Source organism: Carassius gibelio, chromosome A6 (genome assembly GCF_023724105.1).
Source record: "Carassius gibelio isolate Cgi1373 ecotype wild population from Czech Republic chromosome A6, carGib1.2-hapl.c, whole genome shotgun sequence".
In the NCBI taxonomy this organism is placed as follows: Eukaryota; Metazoa; Chordata; class Actinopteri; order Cypriniformes; family Cyprinidae; genus Carassius; species Carassius gibelio.
This window is the reverse complement of record NC_068376.1, coordinates 16,999,231-17,022,442: the sequence shown is the minus strand read 5'-3', so window position 1 is coordinate 17,022,442 and position 23,212 is coordinate 16,999,231. Positions and strand designations below refer to the sequence as shown.

General features: G+C 35.4%; 2 protein-coding genes across 14 annotated transcripts in view; one reads left to right on the top strand and one right to left on the bottom strand.

Annotated features, from left to right (window-relative positions):
- Window positions 1-11,372, bottom strand: part of LOC128015548 (kinesin-like protein KIF1A) — a 55,860-nt gene extending 44,488 nt beyond the window's left edge. For 5 of the 12 annotated variants that reach the window (XM_052599434.1, XM_052599437.1, XM_052599438.1 and 2 more), the window contains exons 1-2: window positions 11,130-11,371; window positions 8,589-8,752 (exon numbers count right to left, since the gene is read on the bottom strand). In XM_052599434.1, coding sequence (XP_052455394.1) covers window positions 8,589-8,694 — 106 coding nt within the window. In that variant the 5' untranslated portion in view covers window positions 8,695-8,752; window positions 11,130-11,371. Of the gene's footprint in view, window positions 1-8,588; window positions 8,753-11,129 lie in introns of all 12 variants that reach the window. The other 7 variants (XM_052599441.1, XM_052599442.1, XM_052599443.1 and 4 more) reach the window with 3 other exon arrangements.
- A 7,430-nt stretch (window positions 11,373-18,802) lies between these two features.
- LOC128015550 (alanine--glyoxylate aminotransferase) lies at window positions 18,803-22,609 on the top strand. Of its 2 annotated transcripts, XM_052599448.1 has the most exons (11): window positions 18,803-18,961; window positions 19,864-20,056; window positions 20,153-20,217; window positions 20,290-20,390; window positions 21,023-21,093; window positions 21,219-21,303; window positions 21,415-21,513; window positions 21,726-21,795; window positions 22,019-22,114; window positions 22,217-22,345; window positions 22,458-22,609. In XM_052599448.1, the coding sequence occupies exons 1-11, from the start codon at window positions 18,803-18,805 to the stop codon at window positions 22,563-22,565; spliced, it is 1,176 nt and encodes a 391-aa protein (XP_052455408.1). In that variant the 3' UTR covers window positions 22,566-22,609. The 2 variants fall into 2 exon arrangements, with proteins under 2 accessions (XP_052455408.1, XP_052455407.1); XM_052599447.1 differs by having other exon boundaries at window positions 19,864-20,217.
- The last annotated feature ends 603 nt before the right edge of the window (window positions 22,610-23,212 follow it).

Genomic DNA, 23,212 nt, shown 5'->3' with positions numbered 1-23,212 from the left:
GCATCATGGAAGAAACTATTTAAATGGACTTGGATCTTATGAAAACATAAAGGACAATTGTACAATTTTCATCTACTTACAGAGCAATAAACAGTCTGGAATCATTTACCTGCATTTAAACTGTCTTTAGAGTCAATGCTTATTACTAGTAGCTCAGAGCATCATTAATGGAATGTCTTCCATCAGTCTTACTCACAGTCAGCTCACACGAAACCACAGACACAGATACAGTCAGGAGTCTGACAGGCAGCATGAGCTCTGACAGAACATACTGTCTCTGTCCTGAAATACTGTCATATGTGGATGTGGAAGACCCTAAGCCCAAAGTTTAAAATATCCTTAATCAACCATGAAGAAAAAAGCCACAGTGGCCATGAAAAGGACATTTGAAGTACACATATATTCAGTATATGGTTGAGCAACAATTACTGGACTGAGAAATTGAATTTAGTCAACCAGTGATGAGGAAAGCTTTTCTGAACACACACTCACACACACACAGGGCATTTCACATACATAACTAACACAAACAGACAACAAAAAGCAATAAGATAAATGTGATGAATTAATTTCCCTCCAATCCACACAGCATGTTCTGATCTCATAAAGGGTGATTCAAGAATGACCTTCAGAGAGTCAATAGGTTGTAAAGGGTTTTCTACACTAAGCAAACACTTATCTTGGTTCTCCAGGGAAATGTAGTCAATGAACAGAAAGCATTTTATTACATGCTGTAGTTCACTGATCTATGTATTTCATTTAATGCACAATGCAATATTAACTAAATTGGGAATTGTCTAAAGTGACCACAATACGCTGATAATCCTAGATTATTAAAAAATACTAATAAATATATGTTTTTCTTTATGTGTGGCATTGCTGCTGCATAGAAATGCTAATTTGGCCTTATTAACAATCCCATAATTTAGATCTTTGGCTGTTAAATGATTGGTTTACCCCCTAAATTACAAATGTATTTTTCTAATCCTCATGTTGTTACAAATTAAAACACCTTACTCAGATAAAAACACTTCCATTTGCAGTTAACAGCTTACTGAAGAGGAAGATTTTTTGTGAATGATTTAAATTTCAGTTGCTTTACACTAAAAATACAGCATTGAGAAAAGTTATGTGCACTGTTAAGATACTTTGCCACTACTCACTGTGTGAAAAAAGTGACCATATCTGTACTGCTAAATTTCTCCTTTTGTTGACGACTGAAGTAAGTCATACGGGTTTGAAGTAAATGGTGACAGAAAAACAAATTAATTGATTTAAAACTAATTTAATGTAAACAAATGGATTTATTTTCTCCAAAAGGCAAGCTTGCAGGAAACTATTTTGTTGTTTAATAATGTAGTTTCAATTTTAAATGCTGGGGAAAATGTGATTTGAGCAGTATCTGTCACAAGAAAATGTTTCTGAACTTCATAGATGCAGCATCAGATACAACATAAAACATATTTATGAATCTTTCTGTTCCTCTCTTCCTTTTACACACACACACACACACACACACACACACACACACACACACACGCGCGCACAGAGAGAGAGAGAGCTGCCAAGTAACAGAAGGACATCATGTCATTGCACAATCCCTCATGTAAATCCCTGTTCTACTTTTCATCTATATCATTCAAGCAAAGCTTGCCTTAAAAAAAAAAAAAAAATCTATTAATATGCTAACTAAAGCAAACATAGTAAAATTTACCTTAAAATACATAAAAATCTATTAATTTCTTCTAAAAACTGCTTAAAATATTATTAACTAATTATTTGGTTTTCTCATTCAACTCTCATATACTGTAGCTCCAGCTGGAACCATCAGAAAACACTCTTTGGGCATGCGAATTTGAACATCACGTACTGTACATTAAGCAACATCCTGCGGCCATGTTATATAACACAGGAAGCCCAATTCTAAAATAGCCAACCATACTTAAAGAGTTAGAGTGAAATAATTCATTCACTTGTGTCACTAAAAGGGACAGACCCAGTCTATATATCTGTGTTTAACTGTCTCTATGGCAGTTCAGTACTGGCTGTACATCAGAGTATATGAGTTATAATAATAGCACCTCATAGCCCAGGGGACATCATGCGTCATCGGTGTGTAGAAGCACTGCCATGTTACATCTACTCTTGTTGCAAGGTGGAAAAATGTATTTGCATGTGTGTGTGACAAATAGTCAGCCAGCTGAAGGAGGAATGCTTTATAAATAAATATATATATATATATATATATATATATATATATATATATATATATATATATATATATATATATATATATATATATATATATATAGTATATTTAGATTTTTTTTTCAGATGAAATTAACCAATGTGCAACAATTGTTGTATTGTTATTTTATTGCACTTATTTATTTATTGTGTTATTATTAAACAAATAAAAAAAAGACCGTGTGTGTGTGTGTTAGTGTGTGTGTGTGTGTGTGTGTGTGTGTGTGTGTGTGTGTGTGTGTGACCCTGGATCACAAAACCAGTCTTAAGTTGCTGGGGTTATATATATATTCTTTCTTGTAAATTTATTTTATGGCAAAAATCATTAGGATATTAAGTAAAGATCATGTACCATGAAGATATTTTGTAAATTTCCTGCCATAAATATATCAAAACTTAATTTTTGATTAGTAATATGCATTGCTAAGAATTCATTTGGACAACATCAAAGGTGATTTTCTCAGCATTTAGATTTTTTTGCACCCTCAGATTCCAGATTTTCAAATAGTTATATCTTAGACAAATATTGTCCGACCCTAATAAACCATACATCAATGGAAAGCTTATTTATTCAGCTTTATTCAGATTAAAATAAATACTCTTAAGACTGGTTTTGTGTTCCAGTCCAGGGTCACAAACACACACACGCGCATGTTTGTTTTTGTGAAAAGTGGGGACATCCCATAGGCGTAATGGTTTTTATACTGTAGAAACTGTATATTGTATGGCCCTACACCAACCTAACCCTCACAGGAAACATTGTGCATTTTTACTTTATCAAAAAAAACTCATTCTGTATGATTTATAAGTGTTTTGAAAAATGGGGACATGGGTTTTATTTATATTTTTCCTTTCTCTTTGGAGTGTCGCAAGCTTTTGGTGCATAAAGACAATCTTTAAAGTTGCAAAGACTAAAGTCTCAAATCCAAAGAAATATCCTTTATGAAAGTAAGACTTGTCCAAGCCCTCCTAAAACACCTACTGTAGTTTAAACACGCCCCCACATGTCCACGTCACTGTGTAGTAAGATTTGCATAACACTGCCAAAATAATCATACAAAGAAATAAGGCGTAACTTTTATTCTTGCTTTAGTATTGTTGTTGTTCTGCTGCCATGTTGTGGAGATGATGTGTGCTACGATGTGAAAGAAAAACTACTATGTTTAGCCTTCCAAAAGTAGACGATATCCGCTTGGTCATGCCTAGAGCTGATCCATGCTGGTCGCTGAGGAAATACATAAACTTTGCGCAGTGGATCGCCAGATTGGCTTTCACAGTGGACGAAGCGGAGTCCATCCCGGGGTTGTTACATCTGGTTGCCGCAAGCCCGCCGGCCATTATTCACTCAAGTCCCGCAGTGTGTGACTGTTTCCTAAACCTGCAGAGTAGCCTACAATGGGTCTGTGTTCAAAGTCTGTTCTATAAAGTAGGGCAGTTCCAACATTGCAAGGACAGTCTGGCGCCTCTGACTCACAGCTTGTAAGTAAATGTTTTTGTACTTATAGAATTTGCCACTGATGATTCAAATGTGAGTTTTGAGCAGTGTAGGGTAGCACTTGTTTTTTGTGTCGTTTCTCAGATCACAAATGCAAACATTGTGTGTTTAAGTGGCGTGATACGCAATGCAACGCAATGCATAAAAACACAGTATAATGCATGTTTCACGCACTGCGTATGCAGTCCTTTTGCGTTACGTATTCAGTGCAGAAGCAGCACGGATTCATTTTGCTGATCCGAGGCTGCTTACCACAAACAAAACATTTATTTATTTATTTATTTCAAATCAAACGTTGTTACTGAAAATACCTTTTTAGCATTGTTATTCTTTTATCACATTATCCAATAACAATCTTTCATAGACATTCGTTTAAACCTGTTTTTATACAGTAGGCTATATGGTTTAAACTCAATAAATAGCTTTAAAAAAATTATTATTCATGCATTTGACTTCTTGGTTTGTATATTAATTTGCTCAAGCAAGCCGCAACACATTTAAACACAACATTTAGCTTACTTTTCTTGTTAGAATATCACAAACATTTAAAATTAAAACTCACCACTGACAGGAACAGTCGATTCTTGTTCCTTTTGCATTTAAATCTTCATTACAAGCAATCCTGCGGGCCGCGGGTCTTAAAGAACTTTGTTTTTCTGCCTCCACAAGTGCACAATGTTAATTGCCTTGTTTATGTAAAAGTGCACTTTTTCTTGTTTTAAACCTAGCCAAAATGCCAATGTGTTGACTGTTAAACACAGCAGACTTTAATTGTATCATTTTATTGTGTATTTACTACATTTACATGTCAATCCATGTTAATTTTTACCATGAAAAATGCACTGTCACTTTAATTCAGCATGTGCAGCACAGCAAAAATAGACTTGTGTATAAACAATCACTGCACTGCTGCAGACACACCGCTCCTGGAATGCACTGACGGATCGCATCCGTGAACGGTCTAATCCATTAACATTGGTGCGTAGAAAAATATGCAATGCATACACACTGTAGATGGAGTATGTGTGAAACAAGCATAAGTTTTATTGGTTTTGTCCTGCCATGTCGGGAGATGGCATCACAGTATGTTAAGGGGCGCAACATTTCCGTCACAAGCTTGAGGTTTTCGGCCAATCACAATGCGCTGAATAGCTATATAAACAAATAAGGCTTTGCCTGTGCTCTTTCCATTCAACATTAGAGGCAACCACTTAAGTTTAATCACGATTCAAATGAAGATGCTGAATACATGCAGCATGAGTAGATTTTAATCTCAAATAGATTGTATGATTGAAAAAAAAAAAAAAATAGATGACTGGTCTGGCTTCAAAAACAGCAGACAAGCTGAATGTGATGCTGATTCCTTATCTGACAGCAGGTGGCACTTATGGAACTGCAGCAATGCAGCGTTTTCTTGGTTGCTTAATCAAAGCAGTGCTGAGCTTTTAAACACTTTAATATTATTGATGTTCAACTAGTTTGCTGTGCATCGTTATATCCCTATCACACAGTGTACTATGCATTTTACCCAAGATCTCACTGCAATTATATCGCAAGTAACATCCACAAAGGACCACAAAAATAGCACAGCTTTATCTTAATCAACATTCTGGATTCTGTTACAGACTGAAGACTCTTTGCACACCAGTATCAATCACCAAAGAACAGGGAATTCTGGGAGTGATGTGATCAGGGGAGGATCATTTAGCACATTGATCAACATGTCAATAAATGATCTTAAACTCTTAGCTAAAGTATCTCCATTTCCATAATCATACATCAAATGGACAATTTTGTATCTCTTTTAAATGGACATATTCCACATGCGTATTACCACAGTATCACTGAGTACATCACACAGAATTTACAGCAGCACTGAAACCAATGAAATCCCATGTCAGTGAAGACTTTTTGCTGTTCAAAACCATCAGACATTAGTTTTCTCAACGGGACCAGAGTTAAAATCTTCTGTGGCTTGGTAATGAGACAATTTCCTACAAAAAGGAAACTATTTTACAAGAACTTGTGTGAGCAGCCCAATGGTGCCTCAGTGATAGCAGGGTGGGTTAAACCAGTCAGAGCTGTCCATCACTCAGCTTTCCACCATTCTACAGCTCTGTGAGAACTCTGCTATTGACCCATCTCAAGCTGGCAGCAGTGACAAAGCAGCCAGCATGGAGCACAAAAGACCCTCTCTGGGCTCAGACTCCCACTAACAACCAGTTATTTACACCTTCAGATTGAGACTGGGGCTGGCTCTCTCTAAATTACTGCTGACTAGAAAGGCTCTTTCATGTAATCATCGACCCTCTTGCCATACACCAAGTCTAGTTTCAAAGTAGCAAAGGAGAGCATTCTACAAAACAATTAAAAAAGATGAGTTTCCGTGTGTGTTTATGCATATATGCACATTTTTAACCTCTGCGATTCTACTTAAGTGCCCTACAGAATGCATTCACAAAAACATAAGTCCACAAAAACAATAAAAGAAGGCCAAACATGTTAAGGTGAAAAATAATCCTCAATTATCTAAGAGAGTTAATGGACATAATATCATCTGACAAACTGGAATGTACTCATTAAATATATATTTTTTTCAAGATCTTATTTTTACATAATATTTGTTATGTAATATTAATCAAAGTTGTCTTAATTAGGCACTGCCAGCTGTGCATTTGAAAGCACTTTAAATTTTAAACTTGTGTCAAGAAGATGTGTTAATGTCTGCAAGTATACAGAATTCATTTTTAAATGGTTAGAATAATGTTGAATATTTTTATGACAGAGTGAGAAGTGAACTTCATGTCTTGTGCAAAAAATGTCCAGTAGACCAGCCAGGACTCATTAGTATCACAGATTTTCATGGATATTAATGCTTATACACACATATTTGTATCTGTAAGAGCAGTGATGTTTATCTCTATTAAAGGTCTGACAGAAAACTGACTTGCACAATCCATTTACAATGACACTAAGTATTTTTACTGCTTTTGATGGCTCCTTCAATATTATTCAAGGTTCATAGTCTTGACCCATTAAAACAAAAGAACTGAGAGTATTAGTCTTTTATTCTCACTGTTATCACTCTACAAACAATGTCATATTTACACTATGCAGCACTAGCTCAGTGCCCTTACAACAAAACAATCTTCTGCAACATGGCTTACAGATTTGCCAAACCCAATGCATCTCCCCCGGACCTAAACTGTACAACAATATTGTGGTGTAATATTACATGTGCTATCATTAGGACCCTTTTGTATGTGCACTTTGTTTTTACAAATAGACAAAGGTATAAAAATGGCAAATTGCTTTTTACTGCAGATTCTTTGACCCATTCTAGTTTATGAATATTATATGTAAACATCAAACACTCTACCAAAAACTACCTCAGATACAAAGACGACAGTGGACACATTATTTTCTAAAGCAACACAAGGTGGAAGGGAGGAAGCTAAATTAGGCCAAACTCTAAATATTTCACAAGCTCTCATCCATTATTGAGCAATGGTTTCGCCCAGCCAGGCAGATTAGAAATCAAATCTCTCTCCAGTCAACCACCAGTTCCCTCCAATTCTTCGAGCACATTCACACGCTAAGACAACAACTCGACAACAAAATATGGTCCTCTCTTTATAACCATTTAGGATATAACTTCATATTTTAACTGACTTAAGATGTCTTGATTTTATGTTCCTTTATAACACAACATAACTGACAAAGAAAATGATGCCTCCTCATTAGTTCCTTTGAAAATGACCACTCACCTTACCAGCTAAACAAGTGGTTGCATGACAACTGTCAAAAACAGCAAACCAAAATCACTAGTAATTACAGCTGTAAAGCTTGTTGACATTGTTGCTTGTCAGTTGTGATGAGTTCATTGCAACATCCCTCTATTTTTCTCTTTTTTAATAATTACTTATTATTGTGCGATATATTGCCCAAGAAATAAATCCGATAAAAGATATATTATTGTCATTTTAAGACCATTTTATGCCACTGAATATGTAATCATTATATAACAGAATAATAATGCAATAAGGCTACACACTTTCAAAATCACATTTTTAAGAATATTTAAATCATGGAAATTAAGAAATTTTAATTAGGAAATAAAAAAAAAAAAAACTTGAATAAATAACAAATAAACATTTTCTACAAAAAGTGCAAAGTAACGAGTAGAAAAAAGAAAGATTCCCAATTTCAATCTACAGATATTCCCTGACCTTCTTTTCTCTGTAAATTAAGGGTGCATTGTATTGAACAAAGGCACAGATCCCTAAACAAGACCATATCTGCAGATGAAACTTTGTAAAAGCATTTTTTTAAATTTGAACAAGTACCAACTACACCACGTTATGCTCGAGAAGCAGCAAAAGACACCTGCGCAAGTGGAATGCAAAAAACATGGGTGACATTAATTTTTATGTAAATCTAATGGCCAATACATTGCTTCACCAAAAATGATTGCGGTCACATACATATATTGTGCGATAAGTTGATATATTAATTATTGTGACAGGCCTAGTCTCTCTTTCTGTAGCCACATTAGATTAATGGCCGACTATGAAATTAATGTCGGATCAAATTTACTGGTGAGTTTATTCGCCCACAGTTCACTGATTAGTTAACTATTGTCCTGCATATCATCAAAAAATGGCTTCCTTATGAAAGCTGTGCAGATGAGGCCCATGAACACACAACACACGCATGCAAAATCAACATTAAGACACTCAATAAAGGTCATGCTCTATAAACCTGAGTGTTCTGAGTATTCTTAGTGATTTAACTGCTGGATGTTCCGGATGGAAGCACTGGGGCTCAGGTGCAGTTGGGTACTTACTGGTTGTGTTTCCTGACATCTGGATGATGCACTTGGACTCTTTACTTGTCTCACGAGAGTTAAAGGGACGGACTCTCACCGCCACCTTCACCGAGGCCCCTGCCATGGTGCCTCTGCGTGTGTGCCGAAAGCACTCCTTTAAAAGTCCAGGTCACTGCTCACACCTGCATACAGAGAAATTAACATAACAACACCGATTTCAATAAACAGAATACTGGAAGATATATAATATAATATAATATAATAAAATATAATATAATATAATATAATATAATATAATATAATATAATATAATATAATATAATATAATACAGGTTTACTATTATTATATTTAGAATGTATTGTAGTTATATTATGAAATATATACACATTACAATAATTACACATTAAAAACTGCCTACTAATTGACTGATACATATTGATCAATGCACAAAATAGTAATGTACGCTGAATTTACAGTAAAATCTATTATCCTTCATATATGTGCAGCTCCTTTGAAAAAAGAGAGGATATTACTTTAGTAGCTCCATTACTATATATAAGCAGAGAAATATTGATTTAGACCGTTCTCAGTTTGAAATGAAATTACACCTACTTTCGGGAAGGCTGTAAATCATAGCTGCCTATTACCATAGCAACTATGAGTAGACTTTCTGCTGTATCTATAAAGAAATGGCATGAAGCGATGACAGGCATGACAAGCAAAACACGATTTCAGTGGTGACTTATGACGAGTTTAAATAATACATTGAAACATTTTCAGTATTTCAGTGTTCGGATCAAAGAGGAAGACTGGGTTTAAATGGATCATGCATGGTTAGCTTCAGAGATGCCCAGCAGTAACAAAAGAATTGCACAACTGGCTAAATGTCAGTACGCTTCCTAGGATTACAATAACAGATAAAAGAGAGTCCAGCTCAGCCTCATAGTCGGACCAAAATGGAGGTACAATTTATGTGTCAGGGAAGATTTATGACCTGTAAGCTTCAATCTCATATAAACATGTTTGCTTCAGTAAGAGCTCTGTTTCAATAAATGTGACAGAGCTTGTATAGGGAACTCATGCGAGCTGCATTCTGTGTTTTTCAGTTAGACTAACATCACGCTGAGTCACATTCTGGGGTGGCAGAGTGGGTTCAGTCTCTCTCATTACTCTCTAGTCTACTTAGACTATTTGACATGAACCTTAAAAAGGCAGCATGTCAGTTTACAAAGAAGTCAGAAAGCTGCATGTTAAGTACTATTTAGTTGATGAAGTAAAAACTATGAAAGTGATTTTATAGTACATGTATTGTGACCAGCATGTTGATTAATCATCCTATTCATGTCCATTATAAAAAAAATTTGATTAACCTAATTAAATATTGTCATGTAACCTAAAACATTTACTTTGTGTGGTAATGTACTGTTTAAATGTATTTGTTTTATTCAAGTCGCAAATATTACTTAACCAGTCTTTCTTAATTGGTACACCAATGGCAGTAATCAAGGGGTCAGATCAAGTAGAAACAGTTCCTTAAAGGGACAGTTCACCCAAAAATAAGAAGATACAAAAACACACAAGGATATATTTTGAGGAATGTTAGTAACCAAACAGTGGCTGGTAGCCATTGATTTACATTGCATTTTGCCTACTTTGGAAGTCAATGGCTACCAGCAAATGCTAAGTTACCAGCATTCTTCAAAATATCTTATTTTATTCCACACAGGAAAGAAATGAATATAGGTTTGGAACAACATGAGGCTGAATAAATGATTAAAATTTTTTGGGACTACTGTCCCTGTAAAGCTCTGTTTTTACTTGATCTAACCTTTGAAAATTACTGTCATTGATGTAACAATTAAGTAAGACTTGTTAAATAATATTTTTGAGATTTTGTTGGAACAACTTGAGGGTAAATAAATGATGTGTAGATCATAAGTGTAGATCATAAATCCATAGTTGAATACAAATCAAGGTTTTTGTCGTTGGTCACTGCGCTCTTAAGTGTCAATAAATCATTAATTTCATCACATCATGTGTAGAATATACTGCTATTAGAGCAGTGGGAATCATATGCAATTTCATATGCGTGTTCCCAACTCACTACCATATTAATGAAAAAAATAATTGTAATGTAAAAAAAAAATATATATATATATATATATATATATATATATATATATATATATATAAAAGTAATAATCTTTCTCTGTTCTCCAGTAAATGCTAGAATAGAGATTCATTAGTGCAATCTTGAAGACATTACTGTGTGGCTGCCAGCCTGAGACAATAAATGACAGTGCATTTATTCCACTCGCACTTAGAAATATGTACACAAGGACAGAGGGCCATTTATGATGAACAACATCTGTTCCAATACTCTATCAAAAAACACTTCTCTGTCATAACAATAATGTCTGGATTTACTGGCTCTAAATGGCCGCACCCCACAGCAGTCCCACCCTGGTGACCCAACACCAAATAAACAGAGAGAGCCTCATTAATACTGTATTATCCTTTAGAACACACTAACAATGAAAAAAAAAAAAAACTCTTACCTTTACAATTCTGATCCTCTGATGCACTCAGCTATTGACAGTTCAGCTCCCACTACTGCCTCTTGTGCTGGCTTCTCAAATTCTCTTTTTTGAGCTTTTCCTCTGATATGTCAAAAAAAAAAAATGTTCCTCTGTTTAACAAAGGATCCTTTATTTGTTCCAAGGAGGTATAGCTGGATGCCCAGTGAGACTTGCTTGTATGGAGGAAGGCTTCTTGAAAGGAGAGATCTTTGAGTGCCCTGTAATGTAGAAGCCAAAATGGCTCTGCTGGCTGCCTAGAGCAGTGATGCTGAGACTGACTGAACCAGTGACATCATCACTGAGGAAGGCAGCACCATCAATGCAGTGGAGAGGAAGAGAGGGAGAGGGGGAGGAGAGGGGGATGGGGATTAGATTCCCCGCGGAGTACGCTACACACACACACACACACACACACACTCACAAACATGGCTCTGCATAACATGAGATTCAGTGGCTCATGCTGGACTGCATGTTTGTGGTATGTCAAAAGAACTCAAGTAAAATGTAATATGATTTTTTAATACAAAATAATATTTAATATTAATAAGAATTCACCTCTAATCATTTTAGTTCAGCATCTGTTTTCATTTTCCAGGAAATTAATAAGACACTAAAAGAAAATGACACCAAATAATAAAAATAAATAAATAATTACAAAAATAAGTAATGGCATTAATGTATCTCTATGAAATATGCATAACAGAATAAAATTAGTCCATGTTGGTTTCTGTTAATGGCTATACAGATTATACTGTTATTATTATTTCCACATGTTTAACACTCCATCAATGCTTACGCTAAAGTCAAATTGGATTTTATTAATACTCTTTATTTATACTGTTCATTTCCTAAGGTTAAATTCTTGATGATAAAAAAATCTGAATTTTTATGCAAGTTTAGGGGTAATTTAAATACAATATTATTAGTATTATTACAACTTCTGAGCTTTAATGTTCCTTCAATGCTTATGCAACAATGAATGAATGAATGAAAACAAACAAATAATAAATAAATAAATAAACAAATAAATATTCAAGTCAAAATTTTTTTACTTTAAAATACTTTAATATTTCTCATTATGGAATCGTTTTTAAGTATAAGTATTAAGATTTATAAAAGCACATCTTTATAAAATTTGCATTACTGAATAAAACAAGTCTATGTTTTCTAATAATCTGATAAGTATTTTCAGAGTATAAATCAATAATTAAAGTAATATTAACTGAAATATTAGAGAGTGAAACAGCTATATTTATGCAAAAAAGACAAAGTGGTTTTGAAAGAGTCAACGATAGCAGCCATGATTAGCTATCTTTTAAAGACAAAAGAGGTTATTATGCATCCGATTCAAATTTAAAAACTTTTTATTTAGTGTATCTAGCCTCTCCCTTCCATCTATCTAACAGTAGAGAGTTATTAGACAAAAAGTTATACATAAATATATACATACAGTTATTCCAGTTGTTATGTGAATTTTATTGATTTCAGCATTAAAGGTAGAAAAAAATCTGATATGAATTTACTTGGATTTTCTTTTTTTTTCATCTTTTACTGTACGTACACTGGCAATCAAATACAAATATAAAAATTTATTTTTTATGTAATCATTTATTTATTTCATTTATTTAAAAAAGTGCATTAATACACAAATCGGTCATAATATGTATAATTAATATATTTTTTGTAGAATTGTAATTATTTTATGATAATTAGGATTTGTTTAACTATCAGTGTATTTGTTGGATGTAATTGGATGTATTTTTTTCTGATTGTATTTATTTATTTTTTTATAAATTGAGGTTGAGTGCTAAGACTGAATGATTTTTCTTAATTCACTTATTTTCTTCAAACATTTCTCTCTCTCTCTCTTTCTTTTAGTTTTGAATTGAAATGGGACATTTCTTTTGATTTACTATGGGATACGGCCAGGCAGGAAGACAGTAAGCGCCAAGCAACCACAGCATTCAGTTATAGACACAATGCCAGTCTGAGCAGTCCCTTGTGACTGCTTTTCTCTCCTTCTGTCTCTTTCTCCTTTCTTACCCTTCCTGCTCCTCTGTCTCAACTCAGCAGAGCAATGCTTTGAATAATTTATCCAGCTTAAGGAGTGCTGGTGTGGGCCTGATGCCTGATACCGTCTTAAAGGGACAAGCTTTTAACTAGAATTAATACTGCTAATGAAATCATGATGATACAGGATGATGCAACCTATTGGTGTTCACAATACTCACACAGAAACAAACCTAATCCTACTACCACACAATATTCAGCTGTATTTTCAGCACGAGTGAGTGATTCTAGAGTCATGCTTGTTATTTAACACTCTTCCTAAAAGAAATTACTTGAATTACTTTTTATTAACACTCTGAATCTTACAGGTCAAATGACTTTTATCTATCAGCTTGCATAAAGATCACTAAGGGAGGTACATTGACCTTATAGTGAAACCTTTTGCTGCTAGGACAATAAAGATCATATATGCAACATAATATATATATATTGCAGAAATGGAGCCATGATCAGCTGTCAGTGCTGTGTGGAGCCAGGGGTTTTTGTGTGGAGAGGAAATTTGACCTGCAGTTATAAAGGAATAAAGGTCATAATAAAGAAATGAAAGATTCATAGCATTCTGCCTGACTCAGAAGACTGTGAGAGTGAGACATACGCCATCTGCTGGAGACCACAAGCATTTCAGTCCTCAGGTTTAACCATAGACTGTATGCCACATTGCGCACCTATCATCAGCCCAGCCTCTGGAGCTCATCAGGTCAGCAAGAAAGGCTGGAGCTCAGCATTATAGACAATGAAACAGATTTCATTTAGGTTGACAGAAACAAAAGTTGATCAACAAAAGTTTGTCTTGATCATATTTTTATATTTATTCTAAACTTGTTAAAAGTAATTGTTAACCTTAATGTGAACTACTTTCTTCTGTGGAACACTAAATGTTGAAGAATACATGGGTCATTTTCCCCATGCAGTCACAACTGTTGTGGACTGGAGCTTTCAAGCGACAAAAAGCACCATAAAAGTGACTCATGCACGATATTTCAAGATTTCTGCAGTCATACAATATAGCTTTGTGAGAGGAACAGACTGAAATTGACTGATATTATTTGAGGTGGACTTTCTGACTCAAGAACCCTATCAGTCTTGTTTATGCCTGTTTTGTGAACTGGATCAACACACTCAGTGGCTCATTTTTTATTTTTTACCTTTTATTTGTATTATTTGTATAGTGCTTAATACACTACTGGTTTTTTCAAAGCAGCTTCACCGTGTCAAACAGGAAAATAGCTAATGTAATAATAATGTAACAAGACAACAACAGTAATTTTTCCAACTAAAGTCAGTTAATTATAGTGTTCCTGTAGCTCAATTGGTAGAGCAATGCTTTATCAAGCACAATGTTGGGGGTTTGATTCCCCGGGAACAGGGGAATCTGTGCAATCAGTCAACCGTCCCTAAGGTGACAGTGGCAGGGAACCAAAACACTATCGGTGACACTAATGGAGAAAAAACCTTGGGAGAAACCAGGCTCAGTCTCTGGCCAGACGAAACCAGCATGGTGTGGTTTAATTCCAGGCTGCAACACAGGTGCAGAGGACTTGTTTTGTTCCCGTGGTCTTGTGCCGATGGTTGTTGAGGTGAGGAGGTCTTCCCAGGCGAGCTGTCTCTGGGGGGCACCTAGTTGACAAGATCTCCGCTGACATTCAGGGCTGTAGAGGTCGTCTCGAGGTGCTGATCCACCATCTGCTCTGTATGGAGGTTAAAGAGATGCGTCTTTAATCTAGATTTAAACTGACTAAAAGTGTGTTTGTGCTAGGTAGATTGTTCCAGAGTTTGGCCACTAAATAAAAAAAGTATCTGCCATCTACCATTGATTTTGATATTCTAGATATAATAAAATGGCCCGAGTTCTGAGATCGCAGCTGACATGAAGGACTGTAACGTGATATCAGCTCACTCTAGTATTGAGTAGCTAAACCATTCAGGGATTTATAAGTAATTAGCAAGATTTTAAATTGTGTTTGTTGTTCAATTGGGACACAGTGCAGTGTTGACAGAACCGGACAGGAGTGTGTTTTTTAAGCGTGCCGAGCAACCACCCAATCAAGCATTACAATAAACTAACCTTGAGGTCATGAACGCATGAATATGTTTTTTGTTTTTAGGAGATGCATTGAACCACACCTTCATATGTGTTTTGAATCAGATTAGATAATTGCATGTGTTTGTTTGTTTGTTTGTTTTTTGTTTGTGCTGTCCAGACTTTCAAAACCGTATCAGGATAATATCTGGAAATGCAAATAATCCGATTTTTGCTGACAGTCTGAACATAGCCTATGAACAGAGAGTCAAAAAGAATGCTTTATTCACAAATCGGAAATCACTTATCCTCTAAATAAATTCCAACAAAGTTATCATACGTCTTTAGAATAATTGTAATACAGAACAACAGACATGTGGACATTATTTACTTACTTATTTTACATAATACTTTGATCATGGTGCTTTTTGTCTTGAAGCTTGAAAGCTATCCATTACTTGTAAGTGCATTAAAAAATTTACAAAAATTCAAAGTTTCTCTTCTTGTGTTTCACAGAAGAAAGTCAGTCATACGGCTTTAGAAGACAATTATGATGGAATTTTTATTTTGGGTGAACAAGACTTTTTTCTGATTTTCCCATGAACCACAACCCTTAATAACAGTGCATTCTAACTATAATCTGTTTCTTCGTCAGGAGCTCTTATGGTCTCCACTCAAAGCTGGTGATATTGATATGGTTGTGTCAAATAATTCACCATGCACACCTGACCTGAAGTGTTCAGGCAGTGGTGATTTCACGCAGGCTTGGGGAGAGATCTCTTTTCTGCAGTTCAGTAGGCTGCCATTGTACTAATATGCTCATACCCTCCATGATGGCCAAAGTCCTCTGTGAGGCAAATAGTGGTCCACCAACAGTTTACCAATCAGACTAATGATTAACCAAAGAGAAAAAAATAAAATAAATATGACATTCAGGGATCAAGACAGAGTCTCAGATTGGAACCAGCTTAAAAAAGATCTACCCTTGTACGAATAAAGTATATGAGCTTGGATTTAGCATGGATATCTGTCTCAAATGTTCATAAACTTGACCTGAACAAAAGACAAAAGCAGTCTGATAAAAAAAAAAAAATTACACACATACCAAGATGTTCCACAGCGCTATTAGCAACTTTGGATGAAACCAAAGCTGTTTGTAAAAGATTTACAATGGTGAGCAAAATGACACAGCACACAAACATCAACATCTCAACCTAACCATCACGTTTTGGAGTTACAGGGTCTGGGCTGCTATATCGATATAGAAAGCTCAAGATCAAGTTTATCAGGGCATTTTGTATGAGAATGAAAGCCAATTGTCTTTCATTTAAAGCTCAAGAGAACTTGGGTGATGCAACAGGATGACGACCCAAAGATCAGACATAAATCAATAACAAAATGGGTTCAGCAGAAGAAAATAGGCCTTTGGATTGACCCTCTCAGAGTCCTGATTTCTTTGACTACCCAAACGTAATGTTGAACTGAAACATTTGTATAAAGAGGAATGGTGCAGGTCTCATCAGTAATTACAGTACTTGTGTAACTTGTAGATTACAGTTGCCAAAAAAAAGTTAACTTACTTTTTCCACCCTGAACTGCACATTTAAACTGAATTGCTGCCTATTATTGTGACTTGGATGAGATAAAATTTTATGTATGAATAAGTTTGTGCAAACATTCATAGTATTGCTAATGCAAGAGTGTTTGTCATGGAATTTGAGTTAACAAAGACCTGAGACTGTTTCATATGGCGTTACCAAAATTGTCAATCATCTTGCTTTTTACCAACAGGTTTATCTTTGCTCTGGACATCAGCCTCTAAAAGAGGGTTTTCATTTTTTGACGCAATACGACTCTTGTGTAGAGAGGCTGCTTAAGGGATTCACTCAAGGGGGTTGAGCTGAGATGCTCTAAATGACTGATGGCAAAATAGAACATGCTTGTTGCTAAAATTCTGTCTTTATAATTACCCTAGGACTTTTTGGAGCATGCAAGTGAATGCATATCATTTAATTTCCTAGGTGAATGAAGACAACATAAATCACAAAAACAAGGTAGGATACATTTTACTCAATATAATTGTTCATGTATTGTTAAAGAGAAAATAGGTTTCTTTTTCACTTTAACTTTCTTTCCAGTTAACTCTGTACCTTGGTCTTGCTCTGCAAGGGAAGGCAAAGGCCACTATAGTCCGAGGGAAGGTGGTTTACAGTCATGGCTCTTTCAGTTCTCAGCCTCTGGGGAAGCATCTCTTTATCCAGCACAAGACACTGGCCCCACTGTAAACTAAGCACATAGAGCACATTACATTATCTCATCTTACTCATCACTGTTAGGATGTGCTACAGTAAAAATGTTACTGTGTGTTATGTCATTTTAGAGTACAATTACATTTTAGCCCCTCAAAATATAGAGTTTACACAGAATAGTACTTTATGCATTGAGATTATACATTTTTTATTAATCAAAAACGAATATTGTTAATATACAATAGAAGTAATTAATGTTTAACCCAATTTCAAAGCAAAATAGTGAATTTTAGAGCTTGCTAGAATTAAAGGTGCAATAGGAGATCTTGGAAAATGCTAACATTAGCCTGATAGCACTGAAAGTGAACGTCCCACCCTCCCTGCAGTCGCTGTCCAAAGCCACGCCCCCTGAACGCATTTATGCTCACAGACCAGAATACCAGAGTCAACATTACTAGAATAGGCTACATCAGCAGTTCCCAATTCCGGTCCATGTTCCAAAGTAAACCCCTGCTCAGGGAGAAGGGATCAATTGGAACACGGTTCATTCACATAGCTCGAGTCATCGGAACTGGGTGTGTTAACCAAGCGAGATATGTAAAATATGTGCGCGAGCACTGGAATTGGGAACCGCTGGGCTACATCATGTGTTATTAACCAACGAGGAAACTTTAAAATTACTACAATACCAGGAAGGAAGACTGGGTTGTTGATGTCTATCTGCCAGTTCTAGCTCTGTCTGCACAATGTGCGTGAATGCACTAATGACATATTCTGTCTGCGTGGTGCACAGAGGTATGCAGATACATACGTTGACAGGCAGGTAAGAAAGCTATTTAAAATGCACAGACCGAGCATTTTGATTGGACATACATTTTTTGGTCCTACGCTTTCCACGGAATAAATAAATACAGATAAATACATTTAAACCAATTAACTTAATGATTGCTATTGGGATATGAGGAGACTTTTAACCAGTATAACAAAAATAAATTCTGAAGACAATCACCTATTGCACCTTCAATTTAAAGATTTGCATGTAAAAATGCATTAACAATACAAAATGTAAAAAAATGTTTTCTACTCTTAATTTTTAAAATCAGACATTGTCTGTGTGTTACTCATACTAATGTCCAACAAAATTTGAAAGAAGCTGGAACACTACACTCATACACATAAAAAATTAAATTGAACAAGTTTGCATATAAAATAGGAAAGTGAAATGTTGAGATGATTGGCCAACAGGTGAAAGGTTTGCTCACAGTTTACATGAGTTAACCATTGCCTCAGTCTGTCAGTGTACCGGCAGCATTATGTCCTCTCTGTCCGTTCTTCCACCGAAATGTCTGCTACAGCCTTTCCCTATCCCCCAGCGACTTTTGCTTGGGCCAGGACCGTCCAATGTGCCCGCTCGGATCACAGCAGCAGGAGCACAGCCCATCCTGGGCCACCTGCACGCAGAAACCATCGAGGTAATACACTACAGTGTTTTTAATAAGGGCACCCTATATACTACATAGGACTTTTTAGGTCACCATTCTTTTTTTGTACAATATGATGTTTTACTATGTTGAATCATAAAGGCTTAAAGGGATAATTCACTCAAATATTCACCCTTATAATGCTCAAAACCTTTAACCCTTTAACTGCCCCACCAAGAAAAAAGCATTTGAAAAATTTTTTGTTTGCATTTCTTATCTCCTTATGTCATTAGTTACCACACTCAATGTATTTCTTTTCAACACGTCCCATAATTTTTAAAATATCGGCCTCTACCAAATGGTTGATATGTCACTTTATGGCAAAAGTACCGGAATTCATACACATACTATGGAAATCAGAAAATATGAACTATAATGAATGATCAGAAAGTTATATTTCTCAGCAAATAGTACATTCTGACAGCAGAAAGGATTATCTGAAAACATTAGCTTAGCTTTTCTACGTTTACCATAAAGTGACAAATCAACCATTTGGTTGAGCAGGCAGTTAAAGGGTTAATGTAACCTGACTTTCTCTCTTATGTAAAAAATAAATAAAAAAATATTTGGGATTCAATTGTCACCAGAACAACTTGGTTAGCAAAATTGTCAAAATATCTTACATGTATTTCGGAATAAAGTATGTCACAGGTTTGGAACAACGTAAAAGGTGAGTATATGATGAATGTTTAACCCTTTAAACAATTGCAACATAAGAAGGTGAAATTACTTGAATCCGGCTAGTGCCATTCCCTGTTGAAGAAAATAAACAGTATAGTATCTTGTTAATTAAAGATTTTAAGAAGTAAATAAAGTCTTATTAAAGAAATAATCATGTCATAATCCATATATATGAATACAATTAATTCATTGTTTTCTCATTTTATTTTCAGATTATGGATCAGATCAAGAGTGGCATTCAGTATGCGTTTCAGACCCAAAACCGAGTGACTCTGGCAGTGAGTGGACCGGGTCACGCCGCTATGGAGTGTGCCATCTTTAACTCTCTGGAGCCCAGAGAGAGCGTCCTCATAGCAGTCAATGGCATATGGGGGGAAAGGGCTGCAGAGATCGCTGAGAGGATAGGTACTGATTCTGTTTTTACTAGAAAGCCTGCAACTAAGAGTAATAAAAAGGTGATCCGGAACATCATTCATTCATGTATGGAACACTGTTCAACAGGCGCCAAGGTGAACACAGTTGTAACCTCTGCTGGTGGGTACTTTACAAATGAGGAAATTGAGCAGGTACACATTATGTTTAATTAACCATTTATGTATTTACTACATATGATCAACCATGCTTGTCTTGTTCTACAGGCATTAGATAAATACAGGCCAGTGGTGTTCTTCCTCACACATGGAGAATCCTCCACAGGAGTGGTCCACCCCATAGACGGCATAGGTGAACTTTGCCACAAGTGAGACCTTTCCCCTGAAGAGAGCTTTGATTGTTCAGTTTGCTTCAGATTAAGACTCTTTATTAAACATAGAATTGTGTGTATTTAAGTTGATTTTTATTACCTTTGTGGTCATCTGATAGGGTACAACAGTATACAACAGGTATTCATCTTCTAGGAAAACAGAGGATAGAAAAAAATAGAATCAAATGCCCAATCAAATGTTGTTTAGAATGAGAATATCTCTCCCCCAATACCTTTTGTAAAAACTAACCATATTTTATATATATATATATAGAAATACATTAAAAAATATATATATAGATATATATAGCTATATATTTTTTTATGTAAATCTACCACTAAATATCTATATAAACTGGGTTAATAAAAATGTTAAAACTAAAAAATTTTTTACATGAAAACATAAAATATAAAATAAAATATAATTAAACATATTTGCAAAAACTAATACTAGTATATTATTGATACTACAATAACAATGCAACTAACAAGCAGCAAATCATTTACATTTATTAAGTTAGCAGAAGCTTTTTATAATTTGTATGTATTCTGTGTTATTTTATATATTCAAAATTATGTATTACATTACATTTTATATATAACTTTTTTAATGTATTTCTGTCACTCAGGTACAACTGTTTATTTCTGGTTGATTCAGTAGCTGCATTGGGAGGTACTCCTATCTGCATGGATGAACAAGGTATTGCCATGCTACATGCTCTGGCACTACAACCACTGCCTGCATGTGGACCATGATTTAAAATGAATGAACGAACGAGGCATTTATATAAAATATAATATAAAATGTACATGTTGTGTCTCTAGGTATTGATATTATGTATACTGGCTCTCAGAAGGTACTGAACGCACCTCCAGGAACTGCACCAATCTCCTTCAGTGAGAGAGCATGGTGAGACAAAACAGCTTTAAGCCAGAATAGTTTTTTTTTAACACGTGTTAAATATTACCTCTCTCCCTCTACCCAATTTTTTTTTTTTTTTTTTTTTGTCTTGCAAAACAGCCACAAAATATTTAACAGGAGGACAAAACCAATCTCTTACTTCTTGGATCTGAACTGGTTGGCAAATTACTGGGGTTGTGACGACAAGCCCGTACGCGCGTAAGAACTATTCATCACATTTAACAAGCACTGATATAACAGCCCCTTAAACACTGGATGCCTCAATCATGTTAAGTCAAAACAAAGCTATCCAAGAAAAAAAAAAAATACACAATATGCTCAGACCTATGAAGTCAATTCTCTATCACTAAATGATGACAGAATATGATGCATACTGTATGTTAAAGTTGCTGTAACTGTTGTCTGTACAGTTATCACCACACTGGACCTGTATCTTCTTTCTATGGTCTGCGTGAGAGTCTGGCCATACTCGCAGAGACTGTGAGATCATATTCTGCCTTATACCACACTGAAATGAATATATTGCTATTATCATTTGAAGCGCAAACAACCAGAAACATCAACATGAATTTGAGCAAATCTGAGAAATGCTCATGCTCAAGTCTGCCAAACATTGCATAGTGCAGCCTTGAGCACTTGAATACTTTGATAAAAGTCAACATTATAAAAAAGGGCATACATTTACCACATTTTATTTTTATAGGGTCTTGAAAACTCTTGGAAACGACACAAAGAGGTTGCAGAGTACTTCCATAAAGGCTTAGAAGAAATGGGCCTAAAACTGTTTGTGCAGGATAAGGTTGGCAGAAAAGGCCTTAAACATCACAACATATCTCTCATAACATATATCAATAGACTAGAAATCGCTTTACCTTTTCTGAATGCATCTTGTGTCTTATAGAAAGCCCGACTGCCAACAGTGACCACAATAGTAGCTCCCCCAGGATATGACTGGCGCGAAATCACAGGGTATATCATGAAGACCTATAACACAGAAATCTCTGGGGGTCTTGGACCATCTGCTGGGATGGTAAGAAGATATTGATTGATCATAACTGACAGACGTCAGGACAACCAGTCGTTCCCAGTTCATTGACACAGTGGGTCAGTAACAATAACTCGTTTCTCATATTTATTTACAGGTTTTGCGTGTGGGATTGATGGGATGTAACAGCAGCAAGGCCAATGTGGACAAGGTGTTGGAGGCCTTGGCTGATGCTCTAAAACACTGTCATAAGAGCAGAGTCTGACGGCATGACCCGCCATCAATAAAACGTCCAGCATTTGAACCCTATATCAGTGGTGTTGTTATTTTTGGTGATATCCCTCTTTGAAAGAAAAACCTTTTTGCCCCTTTTTTTAATAAAAAGAAACACATAATTTATCATTTACATGTAGTTTTATTAATATAGCTGACTTACAAATGTGTAAAACAATCAGACATAATGGAACCTTTTAAGTAGGCATTAAAAGTTACATAAATGATTACTTAATATATTTTTTTAATTTTACAAAATGACTTTTGCAATATCCCAAAATAAACTAATTCTTAAGGTGCAACAATATATTCAATCTGAAAGGAAAAAATCAGCCAAAATAAAAGTATTTTCATTTACTTGCCCTCATTTTGCTTCGAACCTAAATACAGGTGCTGGTCATATAATTAGATTAGATATTTCAACATTTGAAATATATCAGTCTATGTGTAATGAATGAATATAATATACTGTACAAGTTTCACTTTTTGAATGGAATTAGTGATGGAGATTTACAGACAATCACAGAACGGGCTTTACTTACGAGACACGCATGACAATCGCATGCGATTAATCGTGCAGCCCTAATCTGAATGTCTGCAGACTGTGAGGATGGAGAAGTCCACTGCAGCATCCTGGAA